Here is a 17,489-nt window from a genome sequence, read left to right on the forward strand (position 1 = left end):
CTTTCACTCTGGAAGTGGGTTAACCAAAAGCTGAGCAGCTATCCGAGATCTGTCCAACTGATGAACTAATTCTCTTTCTTCTGAGGGAATTAAATCCTCTTGTTAGTCTGAACGACAGGCAATAATACAATAAAGAAAGGGGTAAGAAAGAATGTCCAGCCACAGGGACATACACAGCAGACTTAGGCAGGTTTGGGTTTTTTTTTTAACCATTTTAAATTATAAATGAACTCACCCTCACGATGATGCCCATGCGTTTGCTTTCGTAGGTGAAAGGGAAGATCTGCAAGATGGTGAAGTTCAGGATCTGGTCACCAGGGGTCCTCAGCTGCATGGAAGACTGGTCCCGGCCCACCAGTGTTAAGCCCACACTTTCGGTCCACTGCACCAGGGCCACCTAAATGTGACAAGGGTCGAAGGTCAGATACACAGCCGAGGATCCTGGTTCACAGGTCAAGCAAATGAACATAAAGGTGGACGGGGGAGCAAAGACAGGTGAGGCTGAGCAGGGCCTGCATCCCTGGGGGAGGTCATGCTGGCCGGTGACAGCCCCGCCCCCGCCCCTCTAGGCCTGCGGGGGCTCCGCGCTCAGAGCTGCCGTCTCTCCTGGGCCCTAAAGCAGGCCACGCGCCAGAGCTGTGGCAGAGAGAACCGCACACGCTCAAGGATCAGCACAACCAGAGATCACGTCTGGAAGGAGCTGCACCAGGCCAACCACACACATGGGGAAGCCAGGAGCACGACGCCGGGGTGGGGCGACTCACCTCCAGGCTCCCTGTTAAACTCACACACACTCAACCAGGAGGGGATCGACAGCAGTGCTCGACTGGGCAGCTCTGCCCCCCAAGGGGCACATGGCAACGTCTGGGGACAGTTTTGGCTTCACAGCTGAGAAGGGGGTGGATATTTTCTACTGACATCTCGTGGGTGGAGGCCAGGGATTCTGCTAAACATCCTACAACACACAGGACAGCCCCCATGACAAAGAATCACCCCACCCCACATGGCAGGCAGTACTGACGGGGGAGAACGCTGGTCTGTACAGATGAGGAAACTGAGGCTTGCGGAAGCTCATTAAGTTGCCTGAGGTGATGCTCCGGGGCAACGGCCGGCTAGGCAGGAACCTGGATCTACCTGGTGCACAGCCAAACCCTCCACCACCCGCTACACTTCCTAGGACCACGGTTCTGTCACCAGCTGGAATCTTCTCACAGCCCGAGCAAGGTTTGCTTCACTTCCAGTCAAAGGCATGGAGGATGCAAATTCCAAGACAGGGGCCAGACCAGTGGGAACTGCGGCAGGCAGGAGCCAGTGCCCCCTCTGAAGGAGGCTGCCCCGCGGGAATGCGGACCCAGGGTGGCCAGAGCTTCCAGTTTCTCAAGAAAAACCAGAAATCTGACCTTGTCCCTGAGATCTCTAACTTTTCAATGTGAGCCACTAAGCTGCACGTTTTAAACGCCCATGAAGAAAATAAAACACGTCTACAGATGAATCTGGTCTGGGGTCTTCAGGGAAAGAAGGAAATAGGAGTGGAAAAGGCGGGGACAGAAGGGGGAGCTGGGGAGGGGAGACCACCAAGCCCTCACCGCCACTGCCACAGGAAGGGGGCTGCGCCATGGGGTGGGGGGGCGGGAGACAGGGGTAAGTACGAAGAGCCTACAGCGTACGAACCACAAGGTCATCGTGTTTACATGTCAGCACAGCCCATGGAGGCAGGAAGTACCAAGCAGCTCTACCCGACGGACGAAGAAACAGAGTCAGAGAGGCCAGGCGAGCTGCTCTCGGCGGGCAGCTACCACGGGCTGAGATGAGATCGAATCCTGTGCCTAGCTGACCCAAGCAGCCCAAGGCAAAGTGCCAATCCCGGGCCATCCAAATGCCTGTTCTCTAAACACAGGCGCACACACATCACTGCATCCTTAGTGGGCGTGCCCGGTCACCCGACTCACTGTCACCGTTAGAAAGTTGGCGGGGGGCATGGTAGGCATAGTAACAGCCCCCAAAGGTGCCCACCTCCTTATCTGCACTGACCTCCACTTCCAAAAGAAAGGGCTAATCAAGTTTGGTTTTGTTTGTTTGTTTTGCTACTAACCTGCATAAGTCTTTGGAAACTCATTCATATAGTCGTTTCATCTAATCACTCTGAATTTCAATATGGCCTGTCCTATCTGCTAACAATCTTCTTTCCAAGTTTAAAATGAACAAATCAGTAAACACTGATATAAATTTAAAAATCCCATCCATATAAATATTAAAAACTTTGGGTACATGCACTAAAACGCTTATAGGATGATACACATGAAGAGAAATTACTTCACTCTTCTCTCTATATACTACTGAAATATTTTAGTGTGTACACGCACTTCTTTTATTTATTTATTTTGCGGTACGCGGGCCTCTCACTGTCGTGGCCTCTCCCGTTGCGGAGCACGAACCCGCGTCCCCTGCATCGGCAGGCGGACTCTCAACCGCTGCGCCACCAGGGAAGTCCCATCTTTTATTTTTAATATTTTTAATTTTAATTAAGTAAATAAATATCCCAACACAATACGAGATTATTACAAATATGTAGCTTGACTAAATTTACATCCTCCTCTACATACCAGTTTAGTAACAAAGAAAAAGGAAATTCTTCTTCGGATGCTTTCCAACACGACTGCTAGGGAAAAGAGTTTTTCATCCTTGCTTTTAAACAGCTGTTGTTTCACCCCTTAAAAACGTATTTAATTGCTCTGAAAAGATGTGAAGAGTCTGTAATACTGGGCTTCAAGGAGATACACTAATTCCCCCAAAGCCTGTTCTTAACTTCAATCAAGAAAGGATCTGAAACTCCAGAACGGGAAGTGGCTTTCAGGGCCGTAGAGGCAGTTCTGGCCTTGGCCAGCCTGGGTCTCCCTGCTGCAGACCCCACAGGACTGTGTTGGAGGGGAAGTTGAACCATGAATCTGAAATGATCAACAGTGACAAGTGTTCCCGGGGAAGCATGAATTACAGCTGAATGGAAACATCTTCTAACCATGCTTTCTTCTACAGCAAACCCCTCGAGGGAGTTAAGGAACCTACTTTGTGCTGGTTGCCCCATCTCCCATCTCCCACCCCTTGGGTCCAAGGTCCTAATCAAAACCTCACAAGTCCTCTTGGGGGCTGATTCCAACAGGATATGAGCCCTGCAGGGAGGCCTTTCTTTCTCACCTTACACTCCCTTATTCCGACTTTAACATTAAGTCAGCTTTAATTTAAAGCTGCTTTCTACCAGAACATATAAAATCCCCCAGGTCCTACTGAGAAGAGAGCAGCTTAGAAATGGGGAGCTCACTAACCCTTCTCCACAGCAGCGGGGACAAACATTTCAGCGGTCAGGTGGGCAACTCCATCCCTTCCTGAAACAAGATGATGTAAATGAGGCTGCTTCTGCTAGAGGGTCTGAGCTTCAATTCAAAAGAATCATCCTGTATTGCCAAATCAGAAAGGATTTCAGGGTCTTTTTTTTTTCTTACGGCTGCACTACACCGCAGGTGGGATCTTAGTTCCCCGACCAGGGATCAAGCCCGCACCCCCCTGTAGTGGAAGCGTGGAGTCTTAACCACTGGACCGCCAGGGAAGTCCCCAATCTCAGGGTCTTGAGTCTCGCTGTCCTTAACAGCCGGAGCTGGGGTCTCAGGGGGCCTCGGGTCAGACTACCCGGAGGTCAGAAGAGCAGAAAAAGAAACCTCGTAAAAGGTAAATGAATGAACAAATAAATGAGAGGCAGAAGCAAATGCTAGAGACCAAGAAAGGGCCGGAGCGGGGGATCTGGGCTCCACGAGTCAGCTGTGCGTCTGGTTTGGGTCAGGAAATTAAAAAAGGAGCCTCCTACTCCGCCCTTCCGCCTCCAAAAAAAAAAAAAAGCCCATCTGAAGAATTCTTGTCAGAGCTGTCCATGAAAGGGCTTTTTCATCATTTGTTGGTCAGCAATAAACCACCTGTGACAAGCTTTAATAATCTTCTCTTTGTACCTGGGAATGTGTGCTTGGGAATTATGCCAGACAGGCTAAAGAGCCTTGAATTCCTGTCAAAAGCAGGATGCATATGAAATACAAGAACATGCATGAATCTGCTATCAGATTAAAACGGTTCTTTGGGGGCATTCAATCAGATAAACACCCAGGATTACAAAGAATGGCCAGTCTGCCCGAAGCCAGGCCTCTCAAGCTTATAAACACCCACAGACCTAGGTATTCTTTACTTTATTAAGAAATAGGTTCCAAAATGGGCCACATGGTGGTTTGCAGGTTTGAATGCCAACAGGAGCAGGGCAGGCAGCGGACCGGGGCAGGGCCGGCCACCTAGGGACAGGGCTTGGGGGAGGGGGCTAACTGCTGCCAGGTCGAAACTAGGCCCAGTCTTTCCAGATCTGATCTTTCTCAGGAGAAGCTGATTTTTATAGAACACTGAGTGATTTTTAAATATTGCTGCTTTTCTTTTAAACACAGCATGGAGCAAACAAAAAACAGCCTGCTACATTTTTTTTGTTTGTTTGTTTGTTTGTTTTGCAGTACGCGGGCCTCTCACTGTTGTGGCCTCTCCCGTTGCAGAGCACAGGCTCCGGACGCGCAGGCTCAGCGGCCACGGCTCACGGGCCCAGCCGCTCCGCGGCATGTGGGATCCTCCCGGACCGGGGCACGAACCCGCGTCCCCTGCATCGGCAGGCGGACTCCCAACCACTGCGCCACCAGGGAAGCCCCAGCCTGCTACTTTTAAGCATCAGTGGACAAGGGGGTAGAATAAAAGGCCACTCCCTGATCCGAATTTCCTGATCCTATACTTGAAATTCAGCCTCTTGGGACTTAACTCTGCTAAAAACAAGTATTTGAAAAGGAAGAATGGCATCATCTCCATAAAAATTTAGCCACTTAGAAACGACTATTTACTTAAGTCCATTCTGGCCCAATACTAATGTGATATGGGACAGGACTTCTGCATGTATGGCCGCGGATGAGCTAATACCAAGGAAGGCTCATTTGACAGTTTTCTACAGTGCCCCCAAAATCCCATAGTCCTGCCTGACACAGGACCCCTATCTTCTGAGCAACCAGAATCTTCTTTCAAAATTCTACCCCAGTGGTTAATACGTAACATTGATGGAGGATTTTTTCCTTAAGTCCCCGACCGCTGTTCTTTGACCTCACCCTCAGGTCCAAGGCCCTGGCAACGTGATGGTAGAGCCCCACCAGCCTCCTAAATCTCTCTGGGTCAACACTCCACACCCCATCGTGCACACATCTGAATGCTGGCATTGTCTGAAGCCTGGAGCTGAGGCTCAGACACGAGGAGGCATTCAGGGGACCGACAGGGATGTGGTTATGGAGGAAAAAGAAACCCCAAGGCTGCAAAGGGACGGGAGATTGCCGGCCCCCCCTCAAGGCCACGGGCTTACCTTTCCCCAACGGTTTTTATCCTCACTCTTTGCAACAGCGTTAAGAAAATGCAACATGAGACAACTGGGACCTTTCATGCATGCTGAGAGATGTACAGAGAGATTGAATGAGCAAGGCTTTCCATCATGACATTATTTATGACAGCCACAAGTGGGGGACCACCTAAATGTTATGCTTGGGAGACAGAGAAAATAATCTGTGGTGTATCTACGCAGCAGAATATAGAGCAGCCACTAAGAATATTCTTACTGTAGATAGTTACCGGAAAGGGATAATGCAAGGGAACAAATCAGGTCATCGAACATACATCGTATATATACAGAAGAGAAATAGGTAGGAAAAACACCAGAACATTTTTGGCTTTTCTTTCCTGTAATTTTTTTTCTTTTTCTATAACAAGCTAATGTTACTCTTATAGTTAGTGCGGGGGGGGGGGGGGGAACTAAAAATAAAATCTGCTTCTAGATTAGCTGTACCTTCACTGTATACCCCTTTTTCTTATATCACCCCTGTCTGCATTACTCCCAGCTTCTGACATTCTAATGGATGCAGGAACGCTCTCCATCTACAGACTCATGTCTGGAGGAGAGACCCACTCGCTCTTCGCCCACGCTCTCACGGCCACTTGCAAGGGGGCCATTTCAAGGTTACTGTGGACTAGCGGAGAAACACATCCTTTTTGGTTTTCCCTTCTAAGGGCCGGATCTTGAAGAGATGGACGGTGAAGGCAAGACACTCAGAAGGTAGGCTTCTGGGGTCTGGCAGAGACGGTTATTATCACCAAGCCCGGAAGCTTTTAGATGAGAAAAGAGGGAAGGGACACACACAAAAGGTGCCACTGAGTTTTGGAGATCCCAGACACAACACTGGCTCAGTGCACGTGTCCCAAGGGGACCGGAGTAGGTTAAAAATAATTGGACACTCTGGAACTTCACCCAGTATCCACCCTGAGCTCCCCAAACGCAAGTGCTTCACTCTCTGCAACACTTGTGAGTTGACAAAGCACTTTCAAGCCATCATGCCATGGGTAGGGACGTGGTCCTGTGGGGTTACGAGCCCCACCTCTGGACATGGGCTGCGGGTTTTAATCTCGCCAGCCGTGTGACCTTGGGAATATTCCTTAGCCAATCTATACCTCATTTGCAAACAGCACGATCACAGTAATTCTGGGTGGTAAGGGATGCCCGTAACGCGGTGCCTGGAACAGAGCAGATAAGCAACAGGTGACCCCTTCTTACCACTGGCAGCATCACCGCTACCCTCACTGCTCCCTCTCTTCTCTAAGGGCCATGAGCTCCGTGTGATGTATCAGCCCCTCTTTACCTACGAGGAGGCTGAGTGCAGCTTAAAATCACACCGCTAATCGAGTCCGCCCTGGCAGTGACACACGACCCCCAGCTGCACTGCGGGGTAAGGAGGGGTAGTGCGATGCCCCCATCTTTCAGAAAAATTAGTGGAAATGAAGGTCTTGAAATGCCATTGCGAGATGACAGAACACACAGCAACCCAACATTTTAGCAAAACTCAGCTGACGTCCCACACAGCGACACCACACACACGGACATGCAAGGTGCAAAACTTTATCTATAATTTACAATTGTGCTCTTAAATTTTTTAAATAGGTTAATAATTAAAGGGTGAGGAAAATTCTAACGTATGCAAAGAATTATCTCTGCAAAGGTACTCAGATATTGAGAACAGTGGGCAGCTCGGAGGCAGAGGTCAGGGGAGGGGCCCTGTGTAGAGACTGTGAGAAAGGAGGGGGCGGGGTGCCTCAGGGGAAGATGGAGATAGACTTCTCGCACTGCGCCCTGAGCAGGGCTGGCCACACAGAACATCCTACACATTACCCAGAACTTGTAACTAAGGGCTCTGAAATCACTGAGTTACTCAAGGCACAGCCACATACAGCAGGCCACTTTCATTCACACTCACACACACGCACACACACCCATGCACATCCACACGCCACACACGCTCAAACAGCAGTCGTGCACACATCACGTGCACGTGTTCACACCCACACTCGTGCACATATGTACAGGTGCCCACATGCGCGCACACACGTACACGCATGCACACATAAACCCTACAGGACCATGAAAACCATCTGGCTTTCTCAAGGATGTGACTTAACCCACTTCACCCTCCTTCCCTCCTTGTACTATAGTGTGATTCTGTACCAGAGAAACATACAACTGTAATTCTACATATATGCCCACATTTAGGAAGAATCTGGGCAGCTCTACACCCGAACACAAACAGTGGTTATCACTACCTAGTGAAAATTACAGGTTATGTTTATCAACTTCTTTAGACAAATGAACGAGTCCCTGGGTGGATTCTATCTGCTCGGAGGAGAGCACTTCCTTGACCACTCACGCCAAGAAGGACACGTTAAGAGTTGTATCACAGTGACCCCCCCCTCCACTGCACCCCACCTCCAACACTGCCAAATATACTGCAAACGATGGGATGCTGTCAGGGCTGAAGCCTGCTCACCCGAGCATCTTAGGACCACTTCTCTCTGGCCAGATTACATCTGTCTCATTTCCCCTGGGAGTTTACTGTACAGGCGGGGGGTCGGGGGGGTGGGGGCAGTGCCCCCCAGGCTGTAATCAATAGCTGAATACAGACACTTCAAGGCTTCCCAGGCGGAATGTGCGCAGGAAACAAATTTAGGAAATCCTGCTTTCTGTTACAGGAAATGAATCCTCGGCCAACTGGTAGAGATTACTCCAGGAGCTCCAAGGCAAAGAGGATGCTGGCTTCTGTATGTATTCCATCAACTGACCTTGCCCGCACCAGCCAGGTTTTATTGATATAGAATTTCAAAGGTAGGATTCTAGACCCAGCCACTCCTACGTGGAATCCCACAGGGATCTGGAAACAGTACAGCTTTCTGAAAGATTGCACTGGAACTAGATTTAACCTATTTTCTGTCAGACGGTATATTTACATAAACAGATCTATATTTTGAGGTACGCATCTTTTGAAGTAGTTTAAAAGGCTGGTGAGTAAAATATTAACAGTGGTTATACCTTCAGTTAGTAGGACTATGGTTTACTTTTTTTTCTTCTCTACATTTTCATATATTCTATCATAAACATGAAATGACTGTGTAATAAAAATAAATAAATAAAGCTGCGGGGAAAAGGAAACCAAGGAAGTAACAACGACCTCTGTGAAGACACCAAAGACCAAAAGAAAATACCCTTTTTTAAAAAAAAGCAAACTGCTATTCAGAATCTTAGAAAAACAAAACAAATCTGAATCCAAAGGCAATTAATGGACAGCAGAGATGAAGGGCTCTTCTCTTTGACAAAAAGGAGCTGAAAAGCACACAGCGTTCCACGGAAGATTTACCTTCATGGAAAAATCTTTGCACAGCCCTAAAACAAATATATCAAAGCTCAGTGGGAACCAGGGGTGTGGGGCAGGCATTAAGGACCGTCATATATGCATGTCAATAGCCAATCGGAGCCCAGAGGCACAAGTGCTGATGGATCACCAACATTTAATTTAAATTCTACGAAATACCCACAAGCTACTGGTCCCCAGTCCGTAACTACCAAAACTCTGGTCCTTTCTCACATGGACCCTTCAATGGTATCATCCTCCCATTCCGAAACGGAAAGGCAAGATCAAGCAGACGAACCCTGGTTAAGACACAGTGACAAATATGACCAGCTTCCGGTTCCAGGGCACAGTCTCAGTAGGCTCACCCACCCCTATCCCCCACGCCCCCCTTCTCTCTGCACACATTTCCCATCTCAGAATTTGGCCAAGGGTTACCAGATTTTTCACCCCTAAAAAGCCTGGTTCAAATATCAATGGTCAACCGAGGAACTGGGCTTCACAGCTTGAGCTCTTCCACAGACACCAAGCAGATGAGAAGGAGTCGTCTCCCAGGGGACACATTCCATTGCCCCAGAAAAGGAGGAAGAAGAGACTGGGCAGGGAAAGACACACCCAAGTGTCCTGCCATTTCTGATCTTTGGAAAAGATTCTAACTGTGCCACCCTCCCCCCATCTCCGCCCGCACGATCACATCAACCACTGGTTCACGGATATTCTCAGATGAGTCCAGACCTCCAAAACACTTCACGTACCAAAGAAGCCCGTCCCTCCTTCTTAAAATGAACAAAAATCATCATCATCATCATCATCATCATCATCATAACTGGGAGTCCTTGCAACATTGGTGGAAGAGTCAAATGGTTAAAAAAAAAAAAAAAAAAAAATCCCGGGAAGCACTCTGGTAATTTACGTCATGAGCCTTAAACATACTCATTCAGTTTGACCCACAGGATTTACTGACTACATACTAAGGGCCTCACAACACCCTCCTGTGGGTCCCACGTCACAGACACACAGTGGGGATAAGGAACCCGCTCAGGCAACTGTCTCACTCCTGCCGCCCCAAGGGGTGTGAGCTGCCGCCTTGTTTAACGTAGACTCCACAGTGCCTGGCTCATGGGAGGCACTCAAAAATACCTGGTGAATTAATGAACCCCGTCACACCATTTCTAGAAATAGCAAGTGTAAGGATACTCACTGCAAATGTTTATAAACACTGTTGCTCAAAAATAGAAATAACCTAAATTCCAATAATACGAGAACAGTTGAAGATATTAGGGTCCATACCGTAGGCAGTGAATCTGAAAAACTGTGTAATGTTCAAGAAAATTGAGAAACAGGTATGATAAAATATTAGTGAAAAAAGAACAAATATAGGCAAAACCCGTAACCATATTAAAATGCTCATTTTTTTACGAAAAAAATACATGAAAACCTAGTGGAGGGGCTATATAGCAAATGAATAAAAATTAATATTTAGTGGTTTCTGAAAAATGGTTTAGTAAAAGGATTAAGAGTTTGGGCTCTGAAAACAAACTCCCTGGGTTAAAGCCCTGACCCTGCCACTTAGGGGACTGGTGCTGTAACGTAAGTCAGCCACAGAAAACGGCAACTTTACCAGGACGAAACCTGGGAGACACCACCTTAGCCAAGAAACCTAAGTTAACATCTCCGAGACCTAGACACGCCAACATCACGCGTCTCCGGATACCCTGCACCGAGGACAGCGCCAGAAATGCATAACCTGAGTCAACATCATAAGAAAATGTCAGACAAATACAGACTGAGGGACATTCTACAAAACAGATAACCTGTATTCTTCAACAGAGTCAAGGCTGTGACGGTCAAGGAAAGCTGAGGAACTGTTCCAGGTTAATAGAAACGCCAGATGGTCCAGTGGTTATGACCCCGAGCTTCCACTGCAGGGGGACATAGTTTCGACCCCCGGTTGGGGCACTAAGATCCCACATGCTACACGACTTGGCCAAAAAGAAAAATTAAATTTAAAAAATAAAAATAAAAGAGACACCAGAGGCGGTACAACTGAATGTGGTGTGTACCCCTGGACTGGTTACCGATCTGGGGAAAATATTTTTTTCTTTTTTTTGTAAAAGAAAAGTGAGTGGGACAGCTGAGGCAATTTTAATAAGATCTGCAAGTCAGAGAACAGTACTGTATCAACGTTAATTTCCTGATTCTGATAAATGACCTTCTTTTGTAGGGAGATATTTAGGAAAGTATTTTTAGGAAATATTTAGGAATAAAAGGGGATCACGCCTGAAGCTTACTCTTCAAAGGTGAAGAGGAAGCAAAAGCAGAGAAGCGTTCACATTTGAAGAATCTGAGTAAAGTGTTGGTAAAGGGGACTTCTTTGTGTTCATTTTACAACTTTTCCAAAAATCTGAAAGTATTTCAAAATTAAAAAGTCTAAAAAAAAAAAAAATCCAGGGAAGATGTAAAAATGTAATGTACAGCACAGGGAATACAGCCAATATTTTATAATAACTTTATATGGAGTATAATCTCTAAAAATATCAAAGCACTCTGCTGTACTCCTGAAACTAATATAATATTGTAAATCAACTATACTTCAATTAAAAAATAATAAGAGAAAAGAAAAGCCACTATACTTTGAACTCCTAAAAAAACCCAAAAAACTAGGAACTTCAGGCTAAGTATTTAATCTCTCTGTCCTTGACCTTTCTCTTCTGAAAATGGGGATAATCATAGTACCTCTTAGTTGCTGGGAAGATTTAATGAATAATACACAGTACGTCAAATGGGACCTGATGTGTACCAAATACTCAAGGGAAGTTACCTATTGTTATCTTTCATGAGTGAAGTTGAAAATAACCCATTTCCCTCTTTATATTCTTCTGAAATTTCCAAATTTTCCACACTACAAAAAATTGCTTCCATAATCAGAATAAAAGGTTTTTTTTAAGGAAAGAAAAAAGGAAGGAAGACTGGAAAGAAAATAAACAAAATGTTAACAGACTAGTAAAACACGGACTGTGTCTTAACTACACTCAAGTCAGGGGACAAAGGACATGATACCATTTTCATGCTGGGCGAGGGAGTGCTCTGCCTACACCTACACAAAAGGCGTTCCTATCATATGGCACCCTGAGAGAAAAAGCAGTTAGGGGCTTCTTACAGAAAACACTACACAGGCAACTGTATTACCAGGTCCTATGCTCTTGAACACAGAATTACACGAATCCTTTCAGCTTTAGCAAGAGTTGATGCTTAGATACAAAAATATGTGGCTTACTAGACTTCATCAAAATTTAAAACGTCCACGTTTCAAAGGACACCATCAAGAACATAAAAGATGGAATGGGGGCTTCCCTGGTGGTGCAGTGGTTGAGAGTCCGCCTGCCGATGCAGGGGACGCGGGTTCGTGCCCCGGTCCGGGAAGATCCCACATGCCGCGGAGCGGGTGGGCCCGTGAGCCACGGCCGCTGAGCCTGCGCGTCTGGAGCCTGTGCTCCGCAACGGGAGAGGCCACAACAGTGAGAGGCCCGCGTACCGCAAAACAAACAAACAAACAAAGAGATAGAATGGGAGAAAATATTTGGAAATCATATATCTGACAGGAGGCTGTTATCTCAAATACATAAAGAACTCTTACAACTCAATAACAAAAAGACACATAACACAACTAAAAGTGGGCAGAGGGCCTGGATAGACATTTCTCCAAGAAAGATACATAAAGGGGCCAATAAGCACATAAAAAGATGCTCAACGTTATCAACGTTATTAACCTTTGGTATCAGAAACACAAATCAAAACCACGATGAGATTTCACTTCACACTCACTAGATCGGCCAGAATCAAAAGGAGGGACGATGACAAGTGTCGGCTAAGATGCAGAGAAACTGGAGCCCTCATACCTTGCAGGTGGGAATTTAAAACGGCACAGCCACTTCAGAAACAGGGTGGCAGTTTCTCAAAAGGCTAAACATAAATTTAACGTGACCCAGCAATCCCTCTCCTACACGTACACCAAGAGAAATGAACACATATGTCTGCGCAAAAACCTGGACACGTGTTCATAGCACAATAGCCCCCCCAAAGAAAATACACACACACACACACATATATATATATATATATATTATATACATAGAAAATATATCAACAGTCCAAATGTTCATCAACCAAAGACTGGATAAACAAAACACAGTATTATCCCTTCAATGGAATATTGTTCATCCATAAACAGGCATGAAGTATAGACACATGCTACCACATGGATGAATCCTGAAAATACACGCTAAGTGAAAGAAGTGAGACGCCAAATGTATATCTTTCCATTTGTATGAAATGTCCAGAACAGGCAAAGCTACAGAGATAGAAAGTAGGTCAGTGGTTGCCAGGGGCTGGAGGGAGGGAGGGTGGGAGTCTATGGGAATACAGGCACGGAGTGCTTCCTTTTGGGTTGACAAAAGTGTCACAAAAATCGATTCTAAAATCGACTGCGGTAATGGTTGCATAACTCCGTGAATATACTATTTAAAAAAACCACTGACCTGTATGTATCTGTCACACGGGCGATTGTATGGTATGTGTATTATATCCTAATTGAGCTGTTTTTTAAAAAAGGAATGTGGTTTCATGGGACCCGTGCCCCTTATGCGCTGCCCGTCTGAACCACAAACAAGATCTCTCGCTGCTTCCTAACTCAGGATGTATCTCAAGTCCAAGGCTACTCCTTCTAGAGGAAGATCAAGGGCTGCAGGCATTTGCCAGCCTGTTTCCCTAGCGGCCCAGCATCGCCCCGGATCCTGCTGCCCTGACAGGTGGCCCCACCTGGAGCAGGTGGGAAATGGGCAGGGCATCCCGCATGCCGGGGCTTACCTCGTCCGGGCTGGACGCCTGGTACACACGGCAGGAGTCCTCGTACTGCTTCTCCGCCTCGGCCTGGTCGGTGACACCGCTGGACTCGTACACGGGGGTGACGTTGTGGCACAGCGCGATGGCCTTGACGGCTTCGTGCACGCGGGTGCCCATGGTCCGCCGCACCTTGGTGGTGAGCGCGGGGCCCTTCTGAGCAGGCGGGTCCTGGGATTGCTAGGAGAAAAGGAAACCAACGAGGAAGATGACCAGAGACACGGAAGGACCTTGAGAAGGAAGAAGAACGACCCTGCAGAGTCGCTGCTTCTCTTTCAGCTGCTCTAACACACGTCACTCTTGGGGTGTCTCCAGTAACACTGCCATGAGGGCGTGCGAGTCAGGGATCCGGTCATGGGCGTTCAGCCAAAAACAAAAATGCAAAATAAATAGAGGAAAAAAATGACAGCTTGGTGAGTGTGGGTGATGCTACCTGGGAACCTGTGAACGCGCCTTCCTTTGGGTGGTGCTGGGGGCCTCTGACCGAGTGGGGGCCCCATTACACTTCAAGTGATGCGGCTGCTTCAGACCAGGGCGTCCGGACCTCGGCACTGCTGACATTTGAGGGAGATAATTCTCCGTTGGGGCTGGCAGCAGGGGGAGAGTCCTGTGCACAGTGGGATGGCTAGCAGCTTCTCTGGCCTCCATCTACTAGATGCCAGACGCAACCCCCAGTTGCAACAGAACAATACTGTCTTCAGATGTTGCCAATTGCCCATGGAGACCAAAATCATGCCCGGTTTAGAACTGCTGTTTTAAATGGACATTCCTCTCAGTTTAAAATTGAAGACAGGGGACTTCCCTGGTGGCGCAGTGGTTAAGAATCCGCCTGCCAATGCAGGGGACACGGGTTCGATCTCAGGTCCAGGAAGATCCCACATGCCGCGGAGCGACCAAGCCCATGCGCCACAGCTACTGAAGCCCACGCGCCTAGAGCCCGTGCTCCGCAATGAGAAGCCGCCGCAAGGAGAAGCCCGCGCATGGCAACGGAGCAGCCCCCGCCCGCCGCAACTAGAGAGAAAAGCCCACGCGCAGCAACGAAGACCGACCACAGCCAAAAATAAATAAATTTTTTAAGAAAATGAATTCAACAGTATGGATGGGGACTCTAGGGGGTAACGAGCAACCAAGGGCAGGTCCGGGGAGCACATCAGTAACAACCAGAAAGAAGCCTGGCTGGCTGGACACACTGCAAAATGGTACCTAGAAGTCCACTGAGGGTAGATTTTCAAGAGTAAACTTAAATGTACTCAAGCTTTGCCTTCCACACTGGCCATGGACCCTAACTCTTGTCTAAGAAGCAGTTCTGTTGCTTACACAGCCCTCATCCGTTCCTTCATTCATACCTTTCAACACACAGCTTGGCCTCCTAATGGGTTAAGTTGGGGAAAAGGTTTGAGCAACATGGTAGAAAGAGTACTGAAGGCTGAGCAATCTGAGCCTGGTTCTCGGGTGGGTGTGAACAGCTGTGTGACCTTGAGCAAGTGGCATCTGCCCTTTTCCCGCAAATGAGAGGAGTGGGCTAGGGGGTGCTTTTCACCCCACGTGCTGAGTAGAGAAATCCCGAGAAACCCACTCAGCACCATCAAACGTGGAGGACAAGCAACCCCATACCCATCTGTGTCACACACCGGGTACCATGAAGGCCTAGCTTTGAATAAAGGGGTTCTACTGCCTTAAAATACAATAAAAAATTAAGACCACTAGAAAGAGACCACGTGTCAACAGTCTATGAGTTAGTGTTCAATAAAAAACACTCAGGTGCCCTCCCATGACCCACCTGATTAGCCTCTCTGTCCAACCTCCTTCCTGCCTCAGGGCCTTTGCACTTACGGGACCCACTTCCTAGAACACTGTTTCCCACACCCCTGCAGAGCTAGCTCACTCCACCTCATCATTCAGGTCTCCATTCAATGTTTCCTCCTCAAAGTCACCTCCCCTGAGCCCCCTAATCCATGCTGCCCCCTGTGCCCACCCCACTGGGCGCCACGCTTCTACATTACCATGTGTGTTATTGTCTCCACTGGCTAAAACTGAATCCTTTACCTGATAATTCTCCCGTTAGACCATGAGAACAGAGAGCTTGTCTATTGAATTCTAGTACCAAGGGCCGTAGTAACTAGCAACAGATATTTGTTGAACAAATGAACAACTTAATATTCCTAAGATACTGGTTAGAAGTCCTCATTTGTCATGAACTTTTTTTCCATTTCTAAGAAGAAATAAATATCAAAATCGACCAACATCAGTTCCAGATTTTAAGTCACAGTTTAGGACAAAAGACCTACAATAGTCTTCCTGCCTCTACAACTGAGTCTCGGAAGCTGGAGATGTTTGTGAAGTTACTGAATGCTGTGTTCCATTAAAAACATATTTTATCCAACAGAGCAGAAGCCATCCGATCTTTTAGAATGAATCACGTTTCATACCCATGAACACATGGTTGCCCAAAATGGAGAACAGATGGGTTATGAGAAACAAGAAAACGACTTTCATTTAATTTTTTAATACTATTTTTAGCAGTGGCATTATACTCCTCAGGTAATTAGACAATTACTAAATTATTCTGGTCATGCAGGCACACACACTGCTCCGGCTTCCTGCTCTGTTAACCTCTGGTGTCAAGAGGACACGAGTTTCACTTCCAGGCCAAAGGGCACGGCATGGTAACAATAATTAGAGTAATACATCAGAACTACAGTTTAAATGAATCATTATTTGCCAAGTGCTTTTAATCATAAAGAATTTAACTTTAAAATTATAACGAGGACTGAAGATTTACAGAAAGGTTCCCTCTCCGGGAGAGACTAAATCAAGAACATTTTTTCTAAACTCTATAATTTATGTTCTGGCCATGGACGCATGTCTTCATTTTTTTGCCCACATTCCCCAGCACCTGGACCAAATTATTACTTAACATTAGGAGCAATAACAAGACCTTTGACAAAGTAATTGCTCTGGCTGGCAAGTTTTAGTTAACAGTGGATTTGAATGAAAGGCTGAGTTCAGGGCATCTTCCACAAACCTTCGGATTTTATAAGCAATCTGATTCTGTCTACAGAAGTCAAGTATTTCCACTCATATCTCAAATGTGCGATAACACAGAGCTTTGGGGTTTTGCATTCCAGGTGAAACCGCACTAGGGCAAGGCAAAAAAGAGAAACAGCCCAGAGTTTTGCAAAGACCTCACTCTCAGATCAGGGAACCATTTGACAACAAACTAGAAAATGATGGTGATTGAACTGGACCAACATCACAGGCAGACTGGTTTACTATCTCCACGTTCATTTCTCTCTCTCTTAAACTGATACTTATCCCACTTTCCTACTGTTTCAGGGAAGAGGGGTCATAACCATTGATTCTGAAATTCTCTTTTAATTTGCAAATAAAAGGCTTGTCCACACACCAAATGGCAATCCACATATATCATGAAGGCACTGGTAATTACCAGGAGCTCAGCTAGTATTCGTATTGAGGCCCAGTCCTCAAACATCCTCACATTCCCCATATGGAAGAGTTTCACATTGTACAGTGTTTATCTCTAGCCTCCTCCCCATAGGCCCTTTAACCTACACACATTTCTTCTTACTTAAAAAATACCAGGGGAAAATAAAAACAGATGTGGTATCCACAGAGACAGGTTACAACTCTTTTTTCCCTGGGGGGGAACCACTGGCCCTCTTAAGGAGGGAGGGCAAAATAGCCCCATGTGAGGTCAGAAGTTGGGTGAAGAATCAAGATCTCCGTATACAAAGGCCTCTGACTTGGGCCCTTCGGTGGCTATCTCGCACCTTGTGATGTTTTGGTCATCCTAGG

The 17,489-nt window shown here is 46.8% G+C and overlaps 1 protein-coding gene across 1 annotated transcript in view; it reads right to left on the reverse strand.

Moving 5' to 3' along the window:
• The window catches only part of ATP9A (ATPase phospholipid transporting 9A (putative)), a 132,578-nt gene that overhangs the window by 38,699 nt on the left and 76,390 nt on the right, over positions 1 to 17,489 (reverse strand). Inside the window, exons 14-15 of the mRNA XM_082857433.1 lie at positions 13,641 to 13,853; positions 236 to 397 (exon numbers count right to left, since the gene is read on the reverse strand). Of these exons, the coding sequence (XP_082713559.1) occupies positions 236 to 397; positions 13,641 to 13,853 (375 nt within the window). The remainder of the gene's footprint in view (positions 1 to 235; positions 398 to 13,640; positions 13,854 to 17,489) is intronic.

The sequence above is a fragment of the Leucopleurus acutus genome (assembly GCF_964270905.1).
Source record: "Leucopleurus acutus genome assembly, chromosome: 16".
Lineage (NCBI taxonomy): Eukaryota > Metazoa > Chordata > Mammalia > Artiodactyla > Delphinidae > Leucopleurus > Leucopleurus acutus.